The sequence below is a fragment of the Clupea harengus genome, chromosome 22, assembly GCF_900700415.2.
Source record: "Clupea harengus chromosome 22, Ch_v2.0.2, whole genome shotgun sequence".
Taxonomy (NCBI): Eukaryota; Metazoa; Chordata; class Actinopteri; order Clupeiformes; family Clupeidae; genus Clupea; species Clupea harengus.
In genome coordinates this window covers 21,798,809-21,816,140 of record NC_045173.1, presented here as the reverse complement: position 1 = coordinate 21,816,140, position 17,332 = coordinate 21,798,809, and the positions used below count along the sequence as shown (strand labels likewise).

General features: G+C 42.8%; 3 protein-coding genes across 4 annotated transcripts; 2 read left to right on the top strand and 1 right to left on the bottom strand.

The window, feature by feature from the left end:
- Positions 1-322: 322 nt before the first annotated feature.
- Positions 323-7,148, top strand: zfp91 (ZFP91 zinc finger protein, atypical E3 ubiquitin ligase). Its single transcript, XM_012818909.3, has 12 exons — positions 323-1,141; positions 1,749-1,783; positions 1,885-2,001; positions 2,118-2,157; positions 2,277-2,390; positions 2,713-2,799; positions 2,909-3,070; positions 4,040-4,090; positions 4,333-4,411; positions 4,548-4,662; positions 5,079-5,178; positions 5,489-7,148. The coding sequence occupies exons 1-12, from the start codon at positions 729-731 to the stop codon at positions 6,576-6,578; spliced, it is 2,403 nt and encodes an 800-aa protein (XP_012674363.2). The 5' UTR covers positions 323-728; the 3' UTR covers positions 6,579-7,148.
- A 1,183-nt stretch (positions 7,149-8,331) lies between these two features.
- Positions 8,332-9,968, bottom strand: si:ch211-113e8.11. 2 transcript variants are annotated; one of them, XM_031559932.2, is made up of 2 exons: positions 9,866-9,968; positions 8,332-9,395 (listed from the first exon to the last, which is right to left on the bottom strand). In XM_031559932.2, the coding sequence occupies exons 1-2, from the start codon at positions 9,886-9,888 to the stop codon at positions 8,672-8,674; spliced, it is 747 nt and encodes a 248-aa protein (XP_031415792.1). In that variant the 5' UTR covers positions 9,889-9,968; the 3' UTR covers positions 8,332-8,671. The 2 variants fall into 2 exon arrangements, with proteins under 2 accessions (XP_031415792.1, XP_031415791.1); XM_031559931.1 differs by having other exon boundaries at positions 9,552-9,935.
- A 718-nt stretch (positions 9,969-10,686) lies between these two features.
- On the top strand, positions 10,687-15,805 carry cntf (ciliary neurotrophic factor). Its single transcript, XM_012818886.3, has 3 exons — positions 10,687-11,137; positions 12,594-12,914; positions 14,187-15,805. The coding sequence occupies exons 1-3, from the start codon at positions 11,024-11,026 to the stop codon at positions 14,361-14,363; spliced, it is 612 nt and encodes a 203-aa protein (XP_012674340.1). The 5' UTR covers positions 10,687-11,023; the 3' UTR covers positions 14,364-15,805.
- Positions 15,806-17,332: the final 1,527 nt, after the last annotated feature.

Sequence of the window (17,332 nt, the reverse complement as noted above, 5' to 3'; positions counted from 1 at the left end):
TTCATTATGTCTGGAGCAGGCCTAGACTATTCATTTTAAACTAATTAACGTGCATAAGTATGTTGCCTGTTGCATTGCTTTGTCAATACATCTGATATAATTTATATGATAATAACAAAAAACTAGCCTACATTTCAATGAATCTACAGTGAATTCGTGGAACACATAGGGCTACATCGTAGGGACCATGATAAAACACGAACATCAAGTTTTAATCGGTAGGCTACATCCTGCGCCGCAAAACTGACTGCGTGTAATTCGGATAGGCTGTTGGAAGTCGATGACACTACACGGATCTTGTATAGCGTACATTTGTTCACCCCTGTTGGTGCTGCATGGGTGTTGCTCATGAGGTCACCCTTGCTTTATTTTTGCTTAAAGGAGACGCGACAAAGCGCACTGGAAGACGACGGTATAGAGGCGTGCAAATAGTGTGGTTTGCTATAGCTTTAAGAACATAAAAATAGTGTCGGGTTCTTTAAAAATGAATTTTGCATAGTTATCATAGATATTAAATAAGTTTTGAGCAAATGTTAAATAAATATATGCATCTGATTTTCAGCAGAGACTGAAGCCCTCAGTGAAACATGTTTGCCAGTCGGATTAGGGCCTTTAATAATCAAACTGTTACCTTATTTTACACTCAACCTTTCTGCCTTCTCAAACCAAGAAATTATAATTAACTCTTCGGGACTAAAGGTAGGATACATTATAATATATCCGCGGTTATGGAACCGCAAATGTCTGAAACAGTCGGTAACAAAGAGGAGAGGCAGCTAGCAATAGCTAAGGAGGAGGCCGCGCAAACATCCCCGTCCCAGGGTGCCGTGTCCAGCCCGCGGAGAGCATTAAGAGGACGCGGAGCATATCGCCTTAAGACCGAGGTTTCCAACTCGCCAAATAGGAACGGCGCTGCATCGAGCACCCCCGCGTCTGGTCGGGTTTTACGTGACCGATCAACCCGAGCAGTGCCGGCTTGGAGGCTTAACGAGGCCAGCGAGGATACGGAGGAGCCTGGCCGTGATCCCGATTCTAACCGACGGAGAAAACCTGCAAATCCTCGGCGGCGAAGAAACACTGCAGCTGCTAGCACCACAGAGGTGGGCAGTGAGACTGGGGATTATTCCAGGCCGGCTACAGGGTAACGATACTTTGAAATACTATTAGTGCTATATAGTCAGAGGAGATGCAAAGTAAGTGTTGTGGTTTGAGCTGTTTTCAAAACCCGTTAGTTTGAATGTGTCTCACGAAATTCTTACAAAGTAGCTAAACAGCTGGTGGTCGTGGATTGCTAGATAATGCTGCTCGTTTCAGTAGTACAGTCTACTTGACCTCTACTGATAAATATGTATGGTCCACCTCTTCGATGAGTAAGGTCTGTTGATACCTCATTGCACACCTCCTTTAAGATGGGAGGGGTACGAACTTCAGCAATTTTATGAGAAGGTGTGAACATCTGTCCCAGGTTGGGTACAGGTGCAAGACAAAAGTCATGGTTAACGTACCAAGTAGACTTACATATAGCCTACTGACAGGGTATAACATCAAATCACCCATTTAATCTTAGCCATTGGTATGAACAGTTGGCCTTGTGAGTTTCCTTCAAGTGTCTTGTTTGTAAAGTTCATCGATTATATATGCCAACAACACTTCTATGGCAAACCTAATCAACTAATCACATAGCCGCCCCCCCCCCCCCCCCCCCCCCCCCTCCTCACCCCTCTTTCTGCCTTTCATTTATATTATAGTGAAGAAAGTAAAAGGGATTCCACAGTTACACGAGGTAAGTGTATTTTCTGTTACTTCCATCATGAACATAAAACATCTCTATGTGGAATTCTGGACATTTTCATCACCTCTATTCTGATTCCTGCCTCTTTCCAGCCCCTCGCTCTAGACGAAGCCAGGCTCAGGGCCGATCAAAGACCCCCTCCACTCGGCAGGCTGGTGGGTCACCCAGGGTGGTCTGTAAAAGTGAGCCAGACGCTGACACATTCTGTGGTACGTTAAGATAAAAAGTGCATTTAGGTTCAGGTTATGTCAGTATCCATGATTCTGGTCGAAAAAGGTTTTGTCATTATATTAATACTAATGATTTTTTGTCCTTTTTTGTTTAGTTGTGACAGATAAGACAGCTGGGAGGAAAGCAGTGGGCAAGTGAGTTGCTTTACACACACACATACAAACAAATAACATGGAGTTGGTAAGCCTTGAACTTGAAGCAGAACCAGCGGCCATGTTTTTACCCTGGTGACTGTCTTCACTGATGTGTGCAGGGAAAAGAAGGAGGATGAGGACTGTTCTGAGAAAGCACATCTCCCTGAGGAGGAAGAGGAACCACCATTCCGAGCTGACTCACAAGACCAGAACTACCACCCTCAGTCTCAGAGGTATGTGTCCATCTCCTTAGCGAGAAACCAGAGATACAAGCCTCATCCATCTGATTAAATTGTTTCCTACTTGGATATGAGAAATGTTAATAACATTTGGTAGTTTAATAAAAAATAGTTTTTTGTTTGTTTGTCTTATCCAAGGATACAAACATTTTGTTATGTATCAGTACATAAACAGCATGCTTTGGATTAGTTTGTCCATGATTCTTAGGGTTCTTAGGGTTACCTGAGAAGGGTACCCCAATGTGGGTAAAATGGGACAGACATGGTTGCTTGCACATGACATGTAAAATTGAAGTACACGGCTGATCTTTTACAGTGGAGGAGAGGAGGGGTTAAGCAGTGATGAAGACGTACCCTTCAGGGACGACCTGAATGACCAGAGCTATGACCCAAAGGCTGAGAGGTACTCTGTATGTGACAGTATGCACATGCCTATACATGTGTTTGTGAGTGTGGTCTTATGCTTAAATGATTGCAACCTCTCTCATCTATCTGCACTGTGCCTACATCAGGGACCCACATAAACCAAGGCGCAAGCACCCTTCCCGAAATAAGGAGAGAAAAGAAAGAGCTCCACCCAGAGACAAGGAACCTGAGATAAAGACAGAGGGTGGTGAAAGTGGAGATGTGAAGCTGGAAAATGAGTTTGGAGAAGTCGCAGAGCCACCCAGGAAGTGAGTTTAAAATCTGCTGGACATATGGTTTAGCTGAGTCTTAATACTGTTAGTAAAGCATGTTGCAAGCTTTTGTAAACACAGACATGAACATGAACTTTCCACCATGTGTGATATCGCACAGGCATCAGGTCAAAAGTTTGGATTAACACGTTATACTTGATTAAATACTGATTAAACATGATGATTACCTGCCACATCTTTTAATGCTAAGAGAAGATAAAACCTGCCTTAGGTTTGCAAACACCAACAACTCTACAATTGGCACTAATAAAAGCTAGCTTAGCTTGCTAACCAAGGTATAAAGATATTTTGCAAAACCATGCTGTAAAAGTTGTTCCTAAATTTCGAGGTGGTTTCCGACTCAAAGTATCAAACTACATAGTGAATAGCCCAGGCAGTTTGTAAGAACAAAACGGTGTGTTTGTAATGCCCCCAACATGACCATAAACCATAACATTTGGGGATGTTACAAAAACTAATTACCTACAAAAACATACCTTTTTAAAATGGTAATAATCTGCTCTAAATTGTGACAGTGCTGAACTGCAGTTAAACCTGAGCTGAGCCATTGGGAGTGCAGTTCCCTCTTCATGAGCCGCTCCGTTATAAAACAAGGCAGTCTCAACCTTTTCCTTGATGGAAGGCATTGGAGAGGAAACACTGGTTTTGAGTGAAAATAACATTTAGTTTTGAACAGAATGGTGAATCCGTAGTTTGAAGGAGTAAATCTGTTGGGCCTGTGCTTTGTATCTCGTGAACCTGTGCTTTGTATCTCGTGAAGCTCTCAAGTTCATGAGGCATATCCCTCACAGACATGTTAAATTATAACTCGGAAATTGGAACTTTCAGTTCACGTCATGTTCAGAATTATTTTGGTACGATGTAGACAGTTGGCTGAATGTGTAAAGGTGAAGTAATAAAGCCTGAAGGTTTCAATTATAATAATCCGACTTCTCCAATCTTCAGGAGGGGTAGGCGGCGAAAGGATGACAAAAGTCCTCGGCTTCCAAAAAGAAGGTAAAGTTGTTGCCATCCCTCTCCCACCTGTTTTAAAAGACAATGTATTGGAAAATCCACTTCTAGAGCACTAATTGGTTTCCGAAAAAGAAGACAAATAGAGCCCACGCAGTCTGAAGTGGTCATCTATTAAACCCACAGTGTCTGATTTCAGTCTCGATTTAAACTTCATCTATGTTTATTTTGGGGGATGTGACACCCCAGTGATTGACGTTGGCTCTCATCTGCTTGTACCCACACAGGAAGAAGCCACCAGTGCAGTATGTGCGCTGTGAGATGGAAGGGTGCGGGACTGTGCTGGCTCACCCTCGCTACCTTCAGGTTTGCCATAGAAACCACAGCAATTACACTTGAGGCTATTCTGACTGTAATTGTTGCTTTGTTTTGTTTTGTTGGTATTTTCCTTGGCGGTTCTCATATTGTTTCTCTGCCCCCCCCCCCCTCTCTCTCTTCTCAGCACCATATTAAATATCAACACTTGTTGAAGAAAAAGTATGTGTGTCCTCACCCCTCTTGTGGTAGACTGTTCCGGTTGCAGAAACAGCTTCTGCGTCACGCCAAGCACCATACAGGTACAGTGTATGTTTGGATAATTCACTGATCCTACAGGGCATGAAGGAGAGAGGGAAACAGCCCAGACACGCCTTGGAGGGCTCTGTTCAGTGAGAAGAAGGGCACAGCTGTGAGGATTAGTTGTGCTCAACTATGTGAGCTCACCGCTGGTGCGGATATAGACAGAAGAAATAAAGGGTCTGTGGGGAACCCCTTGTAATGTGTTACTAAAGTATCAACACTTCTGTGATCTCCCTGCCTGTCAGTTATTTACGTAAGTGCCATGCACATTGCCAGGAAGGAGGAGTTCACCCCTCCTGCCAGTGTCACTTCCAGCTTCCACTCCCATAATTGTCTTCTCAACACAGGATATTCACAAAGGTCACTGTAGAGGTAATACTCATTGTCAACCTGAGCATCCTTCATTATGTCACAGATCAGAGAGACTACATCTGCGAGTTCTGTGCTCGTGCCTTCAAAAGCTCACACAACCTGGCTGTGCATCGTATGATTCACACTGGGGAGAAACCACTGCAGTGAGTATGACACACACGTATGCCTAACTGAATGATAAACAACCTTCTTCTGCGTGTTTCAAAGTGCCCCACATTACCTGTGGAATTGCTTTTGTATCACTCTTGTAGATGTGTATGATTCCCTGTTGTTACAATATGTCCATGAGCACATTTCTTAGTTTCTAGACTACTAAAATCAAATTGAGAAGCTAAAATCAAATACATCAGATCGATTAACTAGACATCATCATTTTTGTCTCTTATCTTACTTTCTCTCCCATTTCTCTCTTTTCATTCACTCCTACAACATCCCTCCCTCTCTCTGTGTCAGGTGTGAGATCTGTGGCTTCACATGTCGCCAGAAGGCATCTCTGAACTGGCACATGAAGAAGCACGATGCTGACGCCTTCTACCAGTTCTCCTGCGGCATTTGTGGCAAGAAGTTTGAAAAGAAGGACAGTGTGGTGGCCCATAAGGCCAAAAGCCACCCAGAGGTGCTGATCGCTGAAGCACTAGCCGCAAATGCCGGGGCCCTCATCACCACCCCTGGAGCTCTGCTAGAGGCCTCCTCCTCTAACCCGGTGTCTGGGGTGGAGCAGCAGCAGCAGCAGCAGCAGCAGCAGCAGCAGCAGCCAGAGACCCAGGTGGTGGTTGTGGGCGAGGACACCCATACCCTCCATACCATGCAGGTCCCAGTCACACTCGCCATGCAGCCCGCCACTGAGGACGAGGGTAACAGCGTCAGCTCGCAGGAGCACCAGGCGTCTCATGCTGCTCTGCCTGCCCACACCCACGCGCTGCAAATGCCCCTTCAGTTTGTGTCCACGGTCTCACCGACTGTCACTCAGGCTCCCCAGATCCACCAGCTGACCCTGCACTCCGGCCAGACTCTTGTGACCCAGCAGAAGCACCAGCCACAGCAGATCACCCTGCAAGCCTACAGTCCACAGATGCAGACACAGATCCTCCATATGACCTTCCAGCCTGTGGCCCAGAGTGTTCCCGCACAGCAGCAGCAGGCTCACATTCAGCAGCTTCCCTTGCTCTCAGCCACCCCTCAACAGCAGCTTACCCTCCAGCCAGTGGCCCAACATCAGCAGCAGCAAAGTCAAGCTGTCCAGAGGGCCCCAGACCCAGGGCACCCTGCGAACCCCACTCTCCTCACCCAAGTAGTACAGGAGGACCCCACTGACTGCCGGGAGACTTTGGGGTTTAGCCATGACCCAGCACCTTCTTCCTCCTCCCCCCCTCCCTCTAATTCTTCCTCTGCTCAAGAGCCAGGAGACACAGGTGTAGTGTGGGAGGGGGGCGAGAATGGGGAAACGGGGGACATTGGAGGGGTTTGGGAAAGGAGCAGTGAAGGGGGAGGGCCGGTTTTGACCCATGGATCAGAAGGTCAGGTACAACATGGACTCATATAGATAGCAGGTATGAATGATGTGTAGAGAAAGAAGAGATGAGTCTGGAATTCTGTCAAGCAAATATTTAACCAACAAACTCACTAGAGATCCAGTAGGATTCGGTCAGACATTTTTGCCTGATGTGACATTCTGGCCTAAATGAAGACTTCATACCCCGATCCCATCTTCTTACTGTACCCTTATGACACAAAACCGTATAGGATCACAAATATCTTGTATGTAATCAGCGTAACATTTGGTAGGTTTTTAGAACAGTCTGTATCAGGGAAAATTGTGTTTAAGTTGTCATTGTTTTTTGTACATAAACAGTTTTAGTCCTCTATAACCATCACAATATTGTGTGTGTGTTTAGTTGATTGAAAGACACTGGGTATCTGGATTTTCAATATAAAATATGGAAGTCCACTGGCATATCTGCCATGTATCCTTCTTTTTTCATTCTGACTTACCCGCTTTGTTACTTCACACCTGTGGATTACTGTGTATTTACTTGCTAAAATCACATCAGAAAGCACCAAAAGAACATATATTTATTAACCACATCAGAATGAAATAAAAGCTGCAATAGAACATGGTTTTGTCTTATTTAGTGGTAATACTTTGATCTAATAGTGTTTGGTCAGCTCTTTAAGTACACATGGAAGACATTTTTGTCCAAGTTAAAGTGACATTTGGATTCAAAAGGAATGATCTAACCACTAACCATTAAAAGTACTCTAAATACTTCCTCTAGATAAGTAAGAAAAGAAAGAGAGGGAAGTGGAAAAGTTGTTATAATTGGAGTGACAATAGAGTGGGTTAAGGAAAGGTTGACCTTGATGCTACCGGCAGACATGTTTCATGACGGGCTAACCTATAACAAGCTGCTAAGCCCACTATGGTTGGCTTGGATCGAACAACTACATGTTTTTTTTATGGGGTTTCTTCACAGGTCAGAGCCAGCGAACCAATCAAAATGCAATAGCAAGCAGATGGTTCAAGCCATCATAGGCATAACAGTTCCATGCACAAATATCTTCAAACATTCACATATTTTCTTCACATGAAAGTGCAAATTACATAGGTTTAGCTGATGAACATTAAGAGCTGCTTGACAGTGGAAGCCTATACTCCTGAGGCAGAATGGCCATTACAAAACTGACAAACTGTCTTTGGAGCCACTATGGTCTTGGCTGTCTGAACGGCCATTATGAATTTAATACAGTTGCAGTTATTAAAAACATATTTTAATGTCAAGGTATTATAATGCTTCAGTTGTGTTAGTTTGTTCAGGCTCTGAGCTCTGTAAAGCACCTAGTGACAATTTCGATTCTTATTGGTGCTATATGAATAAAATGTATTTGAATTTGTTAGTAGAGACTTCAGACATGATCTCCAAATTAGCATAGCCGTGGTATAAGGAACATCTAACCACTTAATCATACCACTTTAAACCTCAATGGTAGCTCACTGGACTTGCAAGTGCATTTAAAGCATCACTAGTCTTAACACCTACATTTTGTTGTTAAAATTCATCTTATGTTTTATTTGTATTCTATTAAAGGTTAGTTATGGGAAGTGCATGATGGAAATACATGTTGTTTTGAGGACTTTTTGGTCTCAATAACTCTGAGTTCTCAGGGCCTCCAAAAGTTTCTGAGGTAGTTATATCACTGATAGGCTTGGAAAAGCACAATATTTTTTTCTGGCTAACTTGCAGCATATTTTGGCACATAGAACGGACATTGGAGTGGATGGTATGTAATAACATGTACAGCATAACTAATACATAATTTATTTTACCAACAGCATCATATTTCACAAGCCTTTAGGCTCCAGAAATGGGTGTTCATCTAGCCACTGCCATTGGTTTTAAAACCAAAAGGCTGGCGTCTCAAATGTTGGTAAGGTTTTCCAATCTGTACATAGTGAACTACGAAGGACAGTCCAGTGTATACCATTCATCATTATGTAGGTAAATGGGGCCTTAGAATCATTTTTAAATGCAGAACAAGCGAGAATTAACCGTTTCACAATTACAGACGGCCTCTCCATGCCTTGGATCACTAAACTCACACACTGTCACACACAGACAAATACATCATCATATCCTCTCAGAAAGGAGTTACTCTGTCCTTTTGCCTCTGCATGTCAAACTGCTTTAACGCCCGCTTTGGAGGGATGAGTGTTTCACTGAGGCCAACTCTCCTCTTCTTCATACGCCCCTCCTCTGATCCACCCTCTTCGCGCCCCTGTTTTTGAAGCAGGGGAGTCTGACAATCATGGGTTTGTGATGATAACAGAGTTGGGCTGGGCTGGTCTGAGGAGGTTTCTGGGCCCTCATCAGGGACCGGGGTGGCTGTATTTTGGAGATCACTGTCATGAGCAAACTTACATCGGCTCCCAAACCGGCAACGTCCATCCTTCCTGTAGCCTATGCAAATTTTCTTACCACCTATCTGTGCAGGTCTAGCCTGCAGTGTAAGCGGCACATGTTTCTGCAGTACATTCAGTCGCTCATCAGCCTGTTCCTTAAATGGGTTGGCAAAAACACTACTGCCCACCAGACCACTACTCGTCCCAAGAGGTGGGGGCGGCAGCTTGTTGGCCTTTAGGGTGGATGATGCAGGAGGAATGGCCTCCTCAGGTATATGTTGCTGAATGGGCAAGGGAGGCTCCGTCCGGGCATCATAGCACTTCTCCTCATCATCACCACCATCATCATCATAATCACCTTCGGGTTCAGAATCGCTGGATGCTGAACCGGATTCCAGTAGGAAGTTACGTCCCTTTTTCTGCTGTGTCGCTGGCTCGGTTTTCCCACTTGCCGTCTCTCCCCTGTAAAAAAATAGACAGAAACAAAATAGATAAAATGATAAACAAGTTTATATTCACATTAAAACCATGAAGCACTGATGGCTTGAGCTGACCATACTCTCTCCGCAGGTTTATTCTTGCAAGAGTTAATTTTAGTGAGAAGATTTAATAACTTACTCTTGACGGCATTTTTTCACATCACTGTCGCTATCAGAATCAGACGACAACCCATAACAGACGAGAGAGTTCATAACCTAATGTTTGTTGACACGCTAGATAAGCTATAGCCCACCTGAAGCTACCCAGTTTAACATAAAATTACAATCTCCAGATGCTTAATGCTATCCGATGTTGCTAATGTTGCAAATACGATGATAACTTGCGAAAGATACAAGGTATCTTAGGCAGCTTACGACTAGTTTGGTGCAAGGTAGACTCCCAAACTTCAAGACTTTGATTTTGAGGTTGCGGGATTGACCAAATAAACCCACCAGAGTCTCCTCCACGGACACATATAGTAGACGCTATAAATGCTTCTGTGATGAGCCAAAATGGTGGAAATACAATGCAAACGGGAGCACAAACCTGCCCTCGCGTGTGTTGGAGTAGTAATTACAAGAAATAATGAAGGGGAAAAAAAACTGGTAATTCGACTAGTTTGGACATGTCTGACCTTTTCCGTCCTAAATCGTGACTACAATCTAGCCAACTCCAATATTGTAATTATTTCAGTAGGCCTAACAATGGGATCTTAAATAGGGGCAACTATTTAATATAGCCTTTAAATTGATCACAAAGACTATGATGTCATGCATGGGATGTTAATTAGGCACTTCAACTTGCCCACACGTTTGTCTGTGTTACTATATTTTGTAGGCTACGTTTTGTGGATATGACGCATAAGTGACAGACTTGCTGGAAATGAAGTCGGACTGAAGAAAAGCAACATCAAAAATCCTGACTTTAAGCTTGAAAACGACCTAAGCAAATAGCCGGAGGGCACAGGCCTATTTGAAAAACAAAACATATCAGTAAAACTGATTAATAGGCTACTGCATTATATATGTGTCGATGTTATTTTATTCTTTATGTTTGTTTAGGTAAAATAATTTACATGTTGTTATTCATTCTGCTTTTTTTGCACAGCTATTAGTCATGGAACCTTAAGGTCTTGAGCCGTGTTATCATTTCCGAAAGGTCACCTGTGCTTCTCCGCCAGTAACCTATTCTAATTAGTACAGTTCTAATTCTAATTAGTACAGTTATAACTGTCATACATTTGCCCTATTCACCGTGACTCCTCCCAGTGCACGCTTTCATCCCGTTAAATTCCATACACCTCGATGCAAGGGGGAGGAGAGTTAGGGAAAGGTTGGAATTTAACAACTGAGGGGGCAGCATTTAGTTTACCGAAAGTTCGAGGAATACTCAACTGGTGATGCATTTACCGAGAGCACGACAAACCAGCTTTTTTTTTTATTTTTTACATAGCCTACGTTTCGTTTTGACACCTACAGAGAGAGTTTAAGCTTTAGTTTGGAGACGTTGTGGATATTAATGAGAAGACTGATTGGGTGCGCTGTGGAGCATTAGGCGAACAAGAACTGAAGTCCTCGTCGTCGCACAACTTGTGGAGTTCTCCGCTATCTATGGCTGGGACAGGAGCAAACGGCAGACAGCTGACAGGAGGCTACCGAGCAGGGAAGACTGTTCAGCTTGCCCGGCTGTTGAATACGGAAAGTGTCCGACTTCTGGACCTCTATGTGAGTAGTCTGTATACTCTGTATACTTGTGATTGATGATTGCATTAGCACTTGAGATGTAGCCTTATGATGTTCACCTCTTTTCCACTACAACTTCCTCTTGCGTCATGTTTTTTTCCCAGCAAACATGAATGTCTGCTTATAAAATGAATGAAGTTTGATAATAAAGATGAGTGTCGGAAGAGAGGGGAAATGAAAGTGGTCAGTGTAGGCCTACTTTGGAGGGAAATTTGTACGTAAGGATGTAACTTTGAAATAATAATAATAATAACTGAGGGGATTGGTTTACTGCCATGAATGCCCCATGAATCTCTTCTAATATCCCAGTCACCTTTAGGCTATGGCACAGTGTTGTAGCTTGTTGGGGCTGATTGGAGAGAGGGAGCGGCTTGGAATGTAACCTTTTGAAGATGACAGTCTTTTCTGCCAACATGTAGATTCACTTTGCCTTTGTATTGTTTGCAGACCTCATTCATCTCATACTGAAATTGGGCATGGAGACCACTGTAATGGTTGATTGTAAAGAACTCCTGCTAATTGCTCCTCCTAGAATGAAATATTCTATGTTTGGTCCAGGTGAACAAGCACAGCCTCTTAGAAGGCACTGTGACAAGGCAAGAAAATTCTGTGGTGTCACTCTGAACAAGCTCATGTTACAGCTTGTTTGACTTGAGATATAAAAGGGATGTCCATTAAAAGAATTTCTGAATCAACAAAAGGAGATGTGATTGGGGCATTAGACTGATAGAAGGTAGCCCCCTCTCGTAATGTATAGCCAGGTATCAGTACAATTATAATTTTATTATCAGAAGCCTGGGAATTCTACAGTTTTGTTTTTTACTTTCATCATATGTGCTTGTGCATTTTTAAACACACTTCTTACTTTGATTATATGATGGAGTAATGCAAAGCTTTCCATATCACTCAGTCCACGCTCTTTACATTGTCAAGGTTACTGGGGGTGGAAGTGATCCACTGGGGCAGAACAGCACAGCACAGCACAGCAGACAATACTACCACCATCTCTCTCTCTCTCTCTCTCTCTCTCTCTCTCTCTCTCTCTCTCTCTAACACAACACACACACATTCACCACAACACACATACACACAAACACACACTCCTCTCTCTGTCTCTCTCTGTCTCTCACATGCACACACACGCCAGCCTCTCCCTCCCCTTCCTCATATCCTTTCTGCTGACTGATCCCATCTCCTGTAACTCATTCACAGCCACAGTCTTGTTTTCCACTGGTTTTCCATTACAGATCACTGCAGATACTAGAACCTTCTTTAGAATGCCATCCACATGTGCCCTGTCTTAATATTTTAGTGCTCTTCAAAGCCACACCGTTTAAAAGTCTGCATGCTTTTGGCTTTTGTTTATTTAAGTTCTCACCAAACCTTTGTGTCTTTGTCCTTATGCCTCCATCCTCTCTGTTCATCTCTGTGTCTTCAGAAAGAGAAGGAGAGCTTTCCCCAAACTGCTGTCTCTGGGGAGCATCTCGTATCTGTGCCTCGCCTGGCGTCACATCTTCCTGCAGGGGAGAGGGTGTGGCTCGTCCACGCGGCCCTTGGTCAGTGCCAGGGTCTCCTGGATCGTGCCATAGTCCTGGAGGATGCAGAGCTGGGGCTGCCCGGGGACAAAGAGAGCACTGAGTACCTGAGCCAGCGCAAAGTGGTCAAGGAGAGGCTGGGACACCTGTTGCAGAGCACCAAGAGCCTCCTAGTGGATGGAGCTGGTACTGCAACTGTGGCGACAGGACAAGAGAGGGCAGAGGTAATTTGTTGGCGGTGATGTATGCATCATGTTACCTGCTTCACCTACTGATTTTGTGTAGAATTGAATATATAAAATAAATAGAATTAATGACGCTGCACTCATCAAGCCATTTATAATACCACATTATATACTTACACATTACTTACCTACACATTTACATATTAATTACACTTGATTTATTTAAAGAGGAGACAGATTAATGTATACTGTTGCTATGAATGCTGCCTGTGCAGCTCTAAATCCGTTTGCCTGTTGATATAAGCTGATACAATAATAGCAGTATCTAGCAGCTCCCACACCCCAACTTAATTAAAGCTGCCAGTACATCTAAAGTTATCAGTTATAATTGTCGTTCAAAAACTATCCGCAAATGCTCCATTGCATTACCAACAATAGAACATGGGCTCTAGGAATAATGGGAAGGTCATGGTCATTGGCTATGCAACATGCTCTGCAAGGAGTAGGAACCCATACAGCTATAGTTTACTCTGCTTATAATTTATATAATTTAAAACATCACCACACTGCCACCATCTGTGTCATCACCAAACTTTATCAGCTGAAAAAGTAGTATCCCAGCCCTCCCTCCTTCCTAGCCAGTATAATGGTACACAGTCAAGGCTATAATGAGAATGTAAAAACGTTTTGGGAAATCTTTCCAGTTTACAGTTTGGCCCCATTTAAGTTCAGATTGAATAAATCATTCCACTTGAAGAACTTGATTACACTAGATTTATTTACTCATTGGTTTTTATGCATTATTTCATTGTTTTAATTAAGTATTGTCAAAAAACAAAGCTACTGATAGAGAAAAATGAACTCTGACTTTAATCAAGTATGTATGTGTGTACATCATATGCCTTGGTGAGCTGAAACATGAGGTTTCTTTCTCTGTGTGTGTGCATAAGCAAGGGCTGTTCTGCCTTGCTGATGCATTACATTGCAAAAAGCATAGCAAGATGACCTCGGATGTGGGAGACCCACCACGTGCTTATCTCTAGTGCTTTGGCGTCAGAGAACTCTAACTTCATTCTATATAAACCTTGTGTGATGTGTTTAACTTTGCTTCTCTCTCGTCTGCTGAAGTTTGGGAGTGAACCCGGGCCTCTCTCTTGTCTGCCAGGACATGAGTGAGCCCGACAATTGTTTTTGAATAAATATACTTGTATGCAACTCCGGAGTCCTGAGGTAACTTGAGTGAATTTTCACCTAACAGCTACTTTGAGCTCTCTCTCTCTCTCTCTCTCTCTCTATCTCTCTGTACAACAGGAGCCAGATGGAGGATTGTTCGCTTTGAAGGTGTGGATCTATCGTATCATACAAGATGTGGTTTACTGGACAAATATGGCCTCCGAAAATCTCCCTACAGCTCCCATGGAGGCTGCAAATGAGACAAGGAAGATGGCAAGAAATAGGAGGAGGGGGAAGAAAACAGTGCGTAGATGAAGATCTTGAACGCTCCACAGAAGGAAGAGTGAGAGAAGGAATGGAAAGGCCAGGAAGGAATCTTGAAGACTGGGAGACTGAAGATAGGAATGCAGGGAGACACTGCCAAACTAAGAATGGGGTGAAACGCCTGAGGCTGTGAACTTTGAAAACCTTATACATTGCTTTAATTCTTGATCCTACTGTCAAGGTTAAGGATAAATATTCAAGCTAACACTTCTCTGTGAATCATAAACTAATTACAGTTGTGACCATTTATGTCAGAAAGCTTCCTCCACTGTGATGGCTGTACTGTGACTGCTTGGTGTGGGTCCCAGCTGTGTGGCTGCTACTGCAGGCACTTATTTTCCATTAAAATATAAAATGCTTAACAGCACACTGGGCTTAGACAGCAAACATAGTGGCTTCTTGTCTAGTACACTGAGTTTTTCTGCAATGGCTGTAAACACAAAATGGTTAATGGAAGTGGGTCCGGGAGAACTATTGTAGACTGGATAACCATGACCTTTGTTTATTAGAAATATATTCTCACGTACAGTACATACAAAACCGCTTATTCTGCTCAGATCACTGATGGATTAAGTTGGTCCAAGTGGTCACACTTATTTAATCTGAAGTGCAATAATCATTTTCAATCATTATTTTCTAATATTATTTCATAGTTGTCTAAAGTAGGTTACAAATATTTTGCACAAGAGCAGGTGTATCAGTGGATTTAAGGACAACATAGTAAGAGGGACAGCTGAGAGTACAACCTATAGGTGTATTTCTAATTTTTAGTTTAACAACTGTAGCTAATGTTACTGCTGTTGCTAATGTTACTGCTGTAGCTAATGTTACTGCTGTATGGCAATAGGTTGCCATATGCTTGCATTGACATACCCCGTCAGAATTAATGCAATTTTATTCAGATTTGGCTTCATTCAGTTTAGGGTGAAGGAAGGAAAACCAGCTTTATATTTTGTTTTGAAAATTATCGAGAAGATTATCGACACAGGTTTACCGACAGACAGCGAAGGAGATGGCTGGATAAGTTTTGATCCACCCATTAACAGCAAATAGACTGAGATTGTCACCTAAAGTATACTTCAGAATGATTGCAAGCATTTAATCCACTTAATTTGCATGCTTCTCTTGTGCAATCCCTATTAAATTGATGTAAAGGGTCATGCGTCTTACTGCACAAATGTCTAGCTCCACATTTGAAGTTGTCTGGGAAGTGGTTCCAAGCCACACGAATCCCCTGCACTGCCTTCTGGCTTCAATCTATTCATTTGAGCACCAAAATGAGAGGTAAGATGTACTGTCTCACTCAAACTATGCGGAAGTAGCAATTGCCTATGTTTGATCTGCTGTGTGTCACACGTGATATGTAATCAATGTAAGACTTGTCTTCCTTCAATTGTGTCCCATCAAAATTAAAAAAACATTTTGATTAATAACCAAAGACTTGTGATCTTTGTTTGATGTTTATCTTTGTTTATTCCCATGGGAACCAACACCAATACCCTTAGTCTCACTCATATGATTTAAACTTAATGAACAAGGTGGATGCTGTCGGTAGAGGATGGGTGGCAACCAGGGTATTGGTGGTAAAACCGGAAGTGAGTAGGTAATTCTGGTCTCTGATTGGTAAAAACTTGTCATCTGAATGTCAAGATAAATAAACTGTAAGAGAAGAGAGATAAAGTTACATTATAGTAGTTTTATAGATCCACTGTATGATCATGAAGAATAAACAGCATAACCATTTGAACAGAGAAATACATTGCCTTGCATAAGTATTCACCCCCTTGGATGTTTTACCCTTTTATTGCTTTTATAAATCAATCATGGTCAATATACAGTAAGTTGGCTTTTTTGACCAAAAAATTCACAAAAAAGCCTTCTTTAATGTCAAAGTGAAAACAGATTTCTACACAGTTTTGTCAATTAAATAAAAATATGTAATGAAAAACAAGTCATTGCATAAGTATTCACCCCCTTTAAAGTGACTGACCTAATTCAACAGAGGTCCAGCCAATTGGTGCTAGAAGTCTCACAATTAGTGAAATGGGGATCAGTGTGCAGTCAATGTGTTTCAAGTGATTGTAGTATAACGGCACCTGTGTCTGGAAGGTCCATATTCACTGGTCAGTATTCAGTAATCAGTATTCCTGGCTGCCGTTACACCATGAAGACCAAAGATCACTCCAAGCAACTCAGAGAAAAGGTTATTGAAAAGTATAAGTCAGGGGAAGGATACAAAAAAATGTCCAAGGCACTAAACATCCCCTGGAATTCTGTTAAATCCATCATCAAGAAATGGAAGGAATATGGCACATGTGTAAATCTGGCTAGAGCAGGCCGTCCCCACAAATTGAGTGACCGTGCAAGAAGGAGACTAGTGAGAGAGGCCACCAAGACACCTATGACTACTCTGAAGGAGTTACAAGCTTCAGCAGCTGAGATGGGAGAGACTCTGCATACAACAACTGTTGCCCGGGTTCTTAACCAATCAAAGCTTTATGGAAGAGAGCCACTGTTGAAAAAACTCAAGTATCGACTAGAGTTCGCCAAAAGGCATGTGGGAGGCTCCATGGTCAAGTGGAAGAAGGTGCGTTTTTTCAACAGTGGCTCTCTTCCATGAAGCTTTGATTGGTGAAGAACCCGGGCAACAGTTGTTGTATGCAGAGTCTCTCCCATCTCAGCTGCTGAAGCTTGTAACTCCTTCAGGTCCTTCTTGCACGGTCACTCAGTTTGTGAGGACGGCCTGTTCTAGGCAGATTTACACATGTGCCATATTCCTTCCATTTCTTGATGATGGATTTAACAGAATTCCAGGGGATGTTTAGTGCCTTGGACATTTTTTTGTATCCCTCCCCTGACTTACACTTTTCAATAACCTTTTCTCTGAGTTGCTCGGAGTGATCTTTTGTCTTCATGGTGTAACGGTAGCCAGGAATACTGATTACTGAATACTGACCAGT

What these genes read in the sequence shown, in the direction of transcription:
- zfp91 (XM_012818909.3), top strand. Translation starts at nt 729, where the DNA reads ATGGAACCGCAAATGTCTGAAACAGTCGGTAACAAAGAGGAGAGGCAG. An exon ending in GGATTCCACAGTTACACGAG is followed by an intron (nt 1,784 to 1,884) that starts GTAAGTGTATTT and finishes GCCTCTTTCCAG; the next exon opens with CCCCTCGCTCTAGACGAAGC. An exon ending in TACCACCCTCAGTCTCAGAG is followed by an intron (nt 2,391 to 2,712) that starts GTATGTGTCCAT and finishes GATCTTTTACAG; the next exon opens with TGGAGGAGAGGAGGGGTTAA.
- si:ch211-113e8.11 (XM_031559931.1), bottom strand. Translation starts at nt 9,625, where the DNA reads ATGAACTCTCTCGTCTGTTATGGGTTGTCGTCTGATTCTGATAGCGAC. An exon ending in GTGAAAAAATGCCGTCAAGA is followed by an intron (nt 9,396 to 9,551) that starts GTAAGTTATTAA and finishes ATTTTTTTACAG; the next exon opens with GGGAGAGACGGCAAGTGGGA.
- cntf (XM_012818886.3), top strand. Translation starts at nt 11,024, where the DNA reads ATGGCTGGGACAGGAGCAAACGGCAGACAGCTGACAGGAGGCTACCGA. An exon ending in TCCGACTTCTGGACCTCTAT is followed by an intron (nt 11,138 to 12,593) that starts GTGAGTAGTCTG and finishes CTGTGTCTTCAG; the next exon opens with AAAGAGAAGGAGAGCTTTCC. An exon ending in CAGGACAAGAGAGGGCAGAG is followed by an intron (nt 12,915 to 14,186) that starts GTAATTTGTTGG and finishes TCTGTACAACAG; the next exon opens with GAGCCAGATGGAGGATTGTT.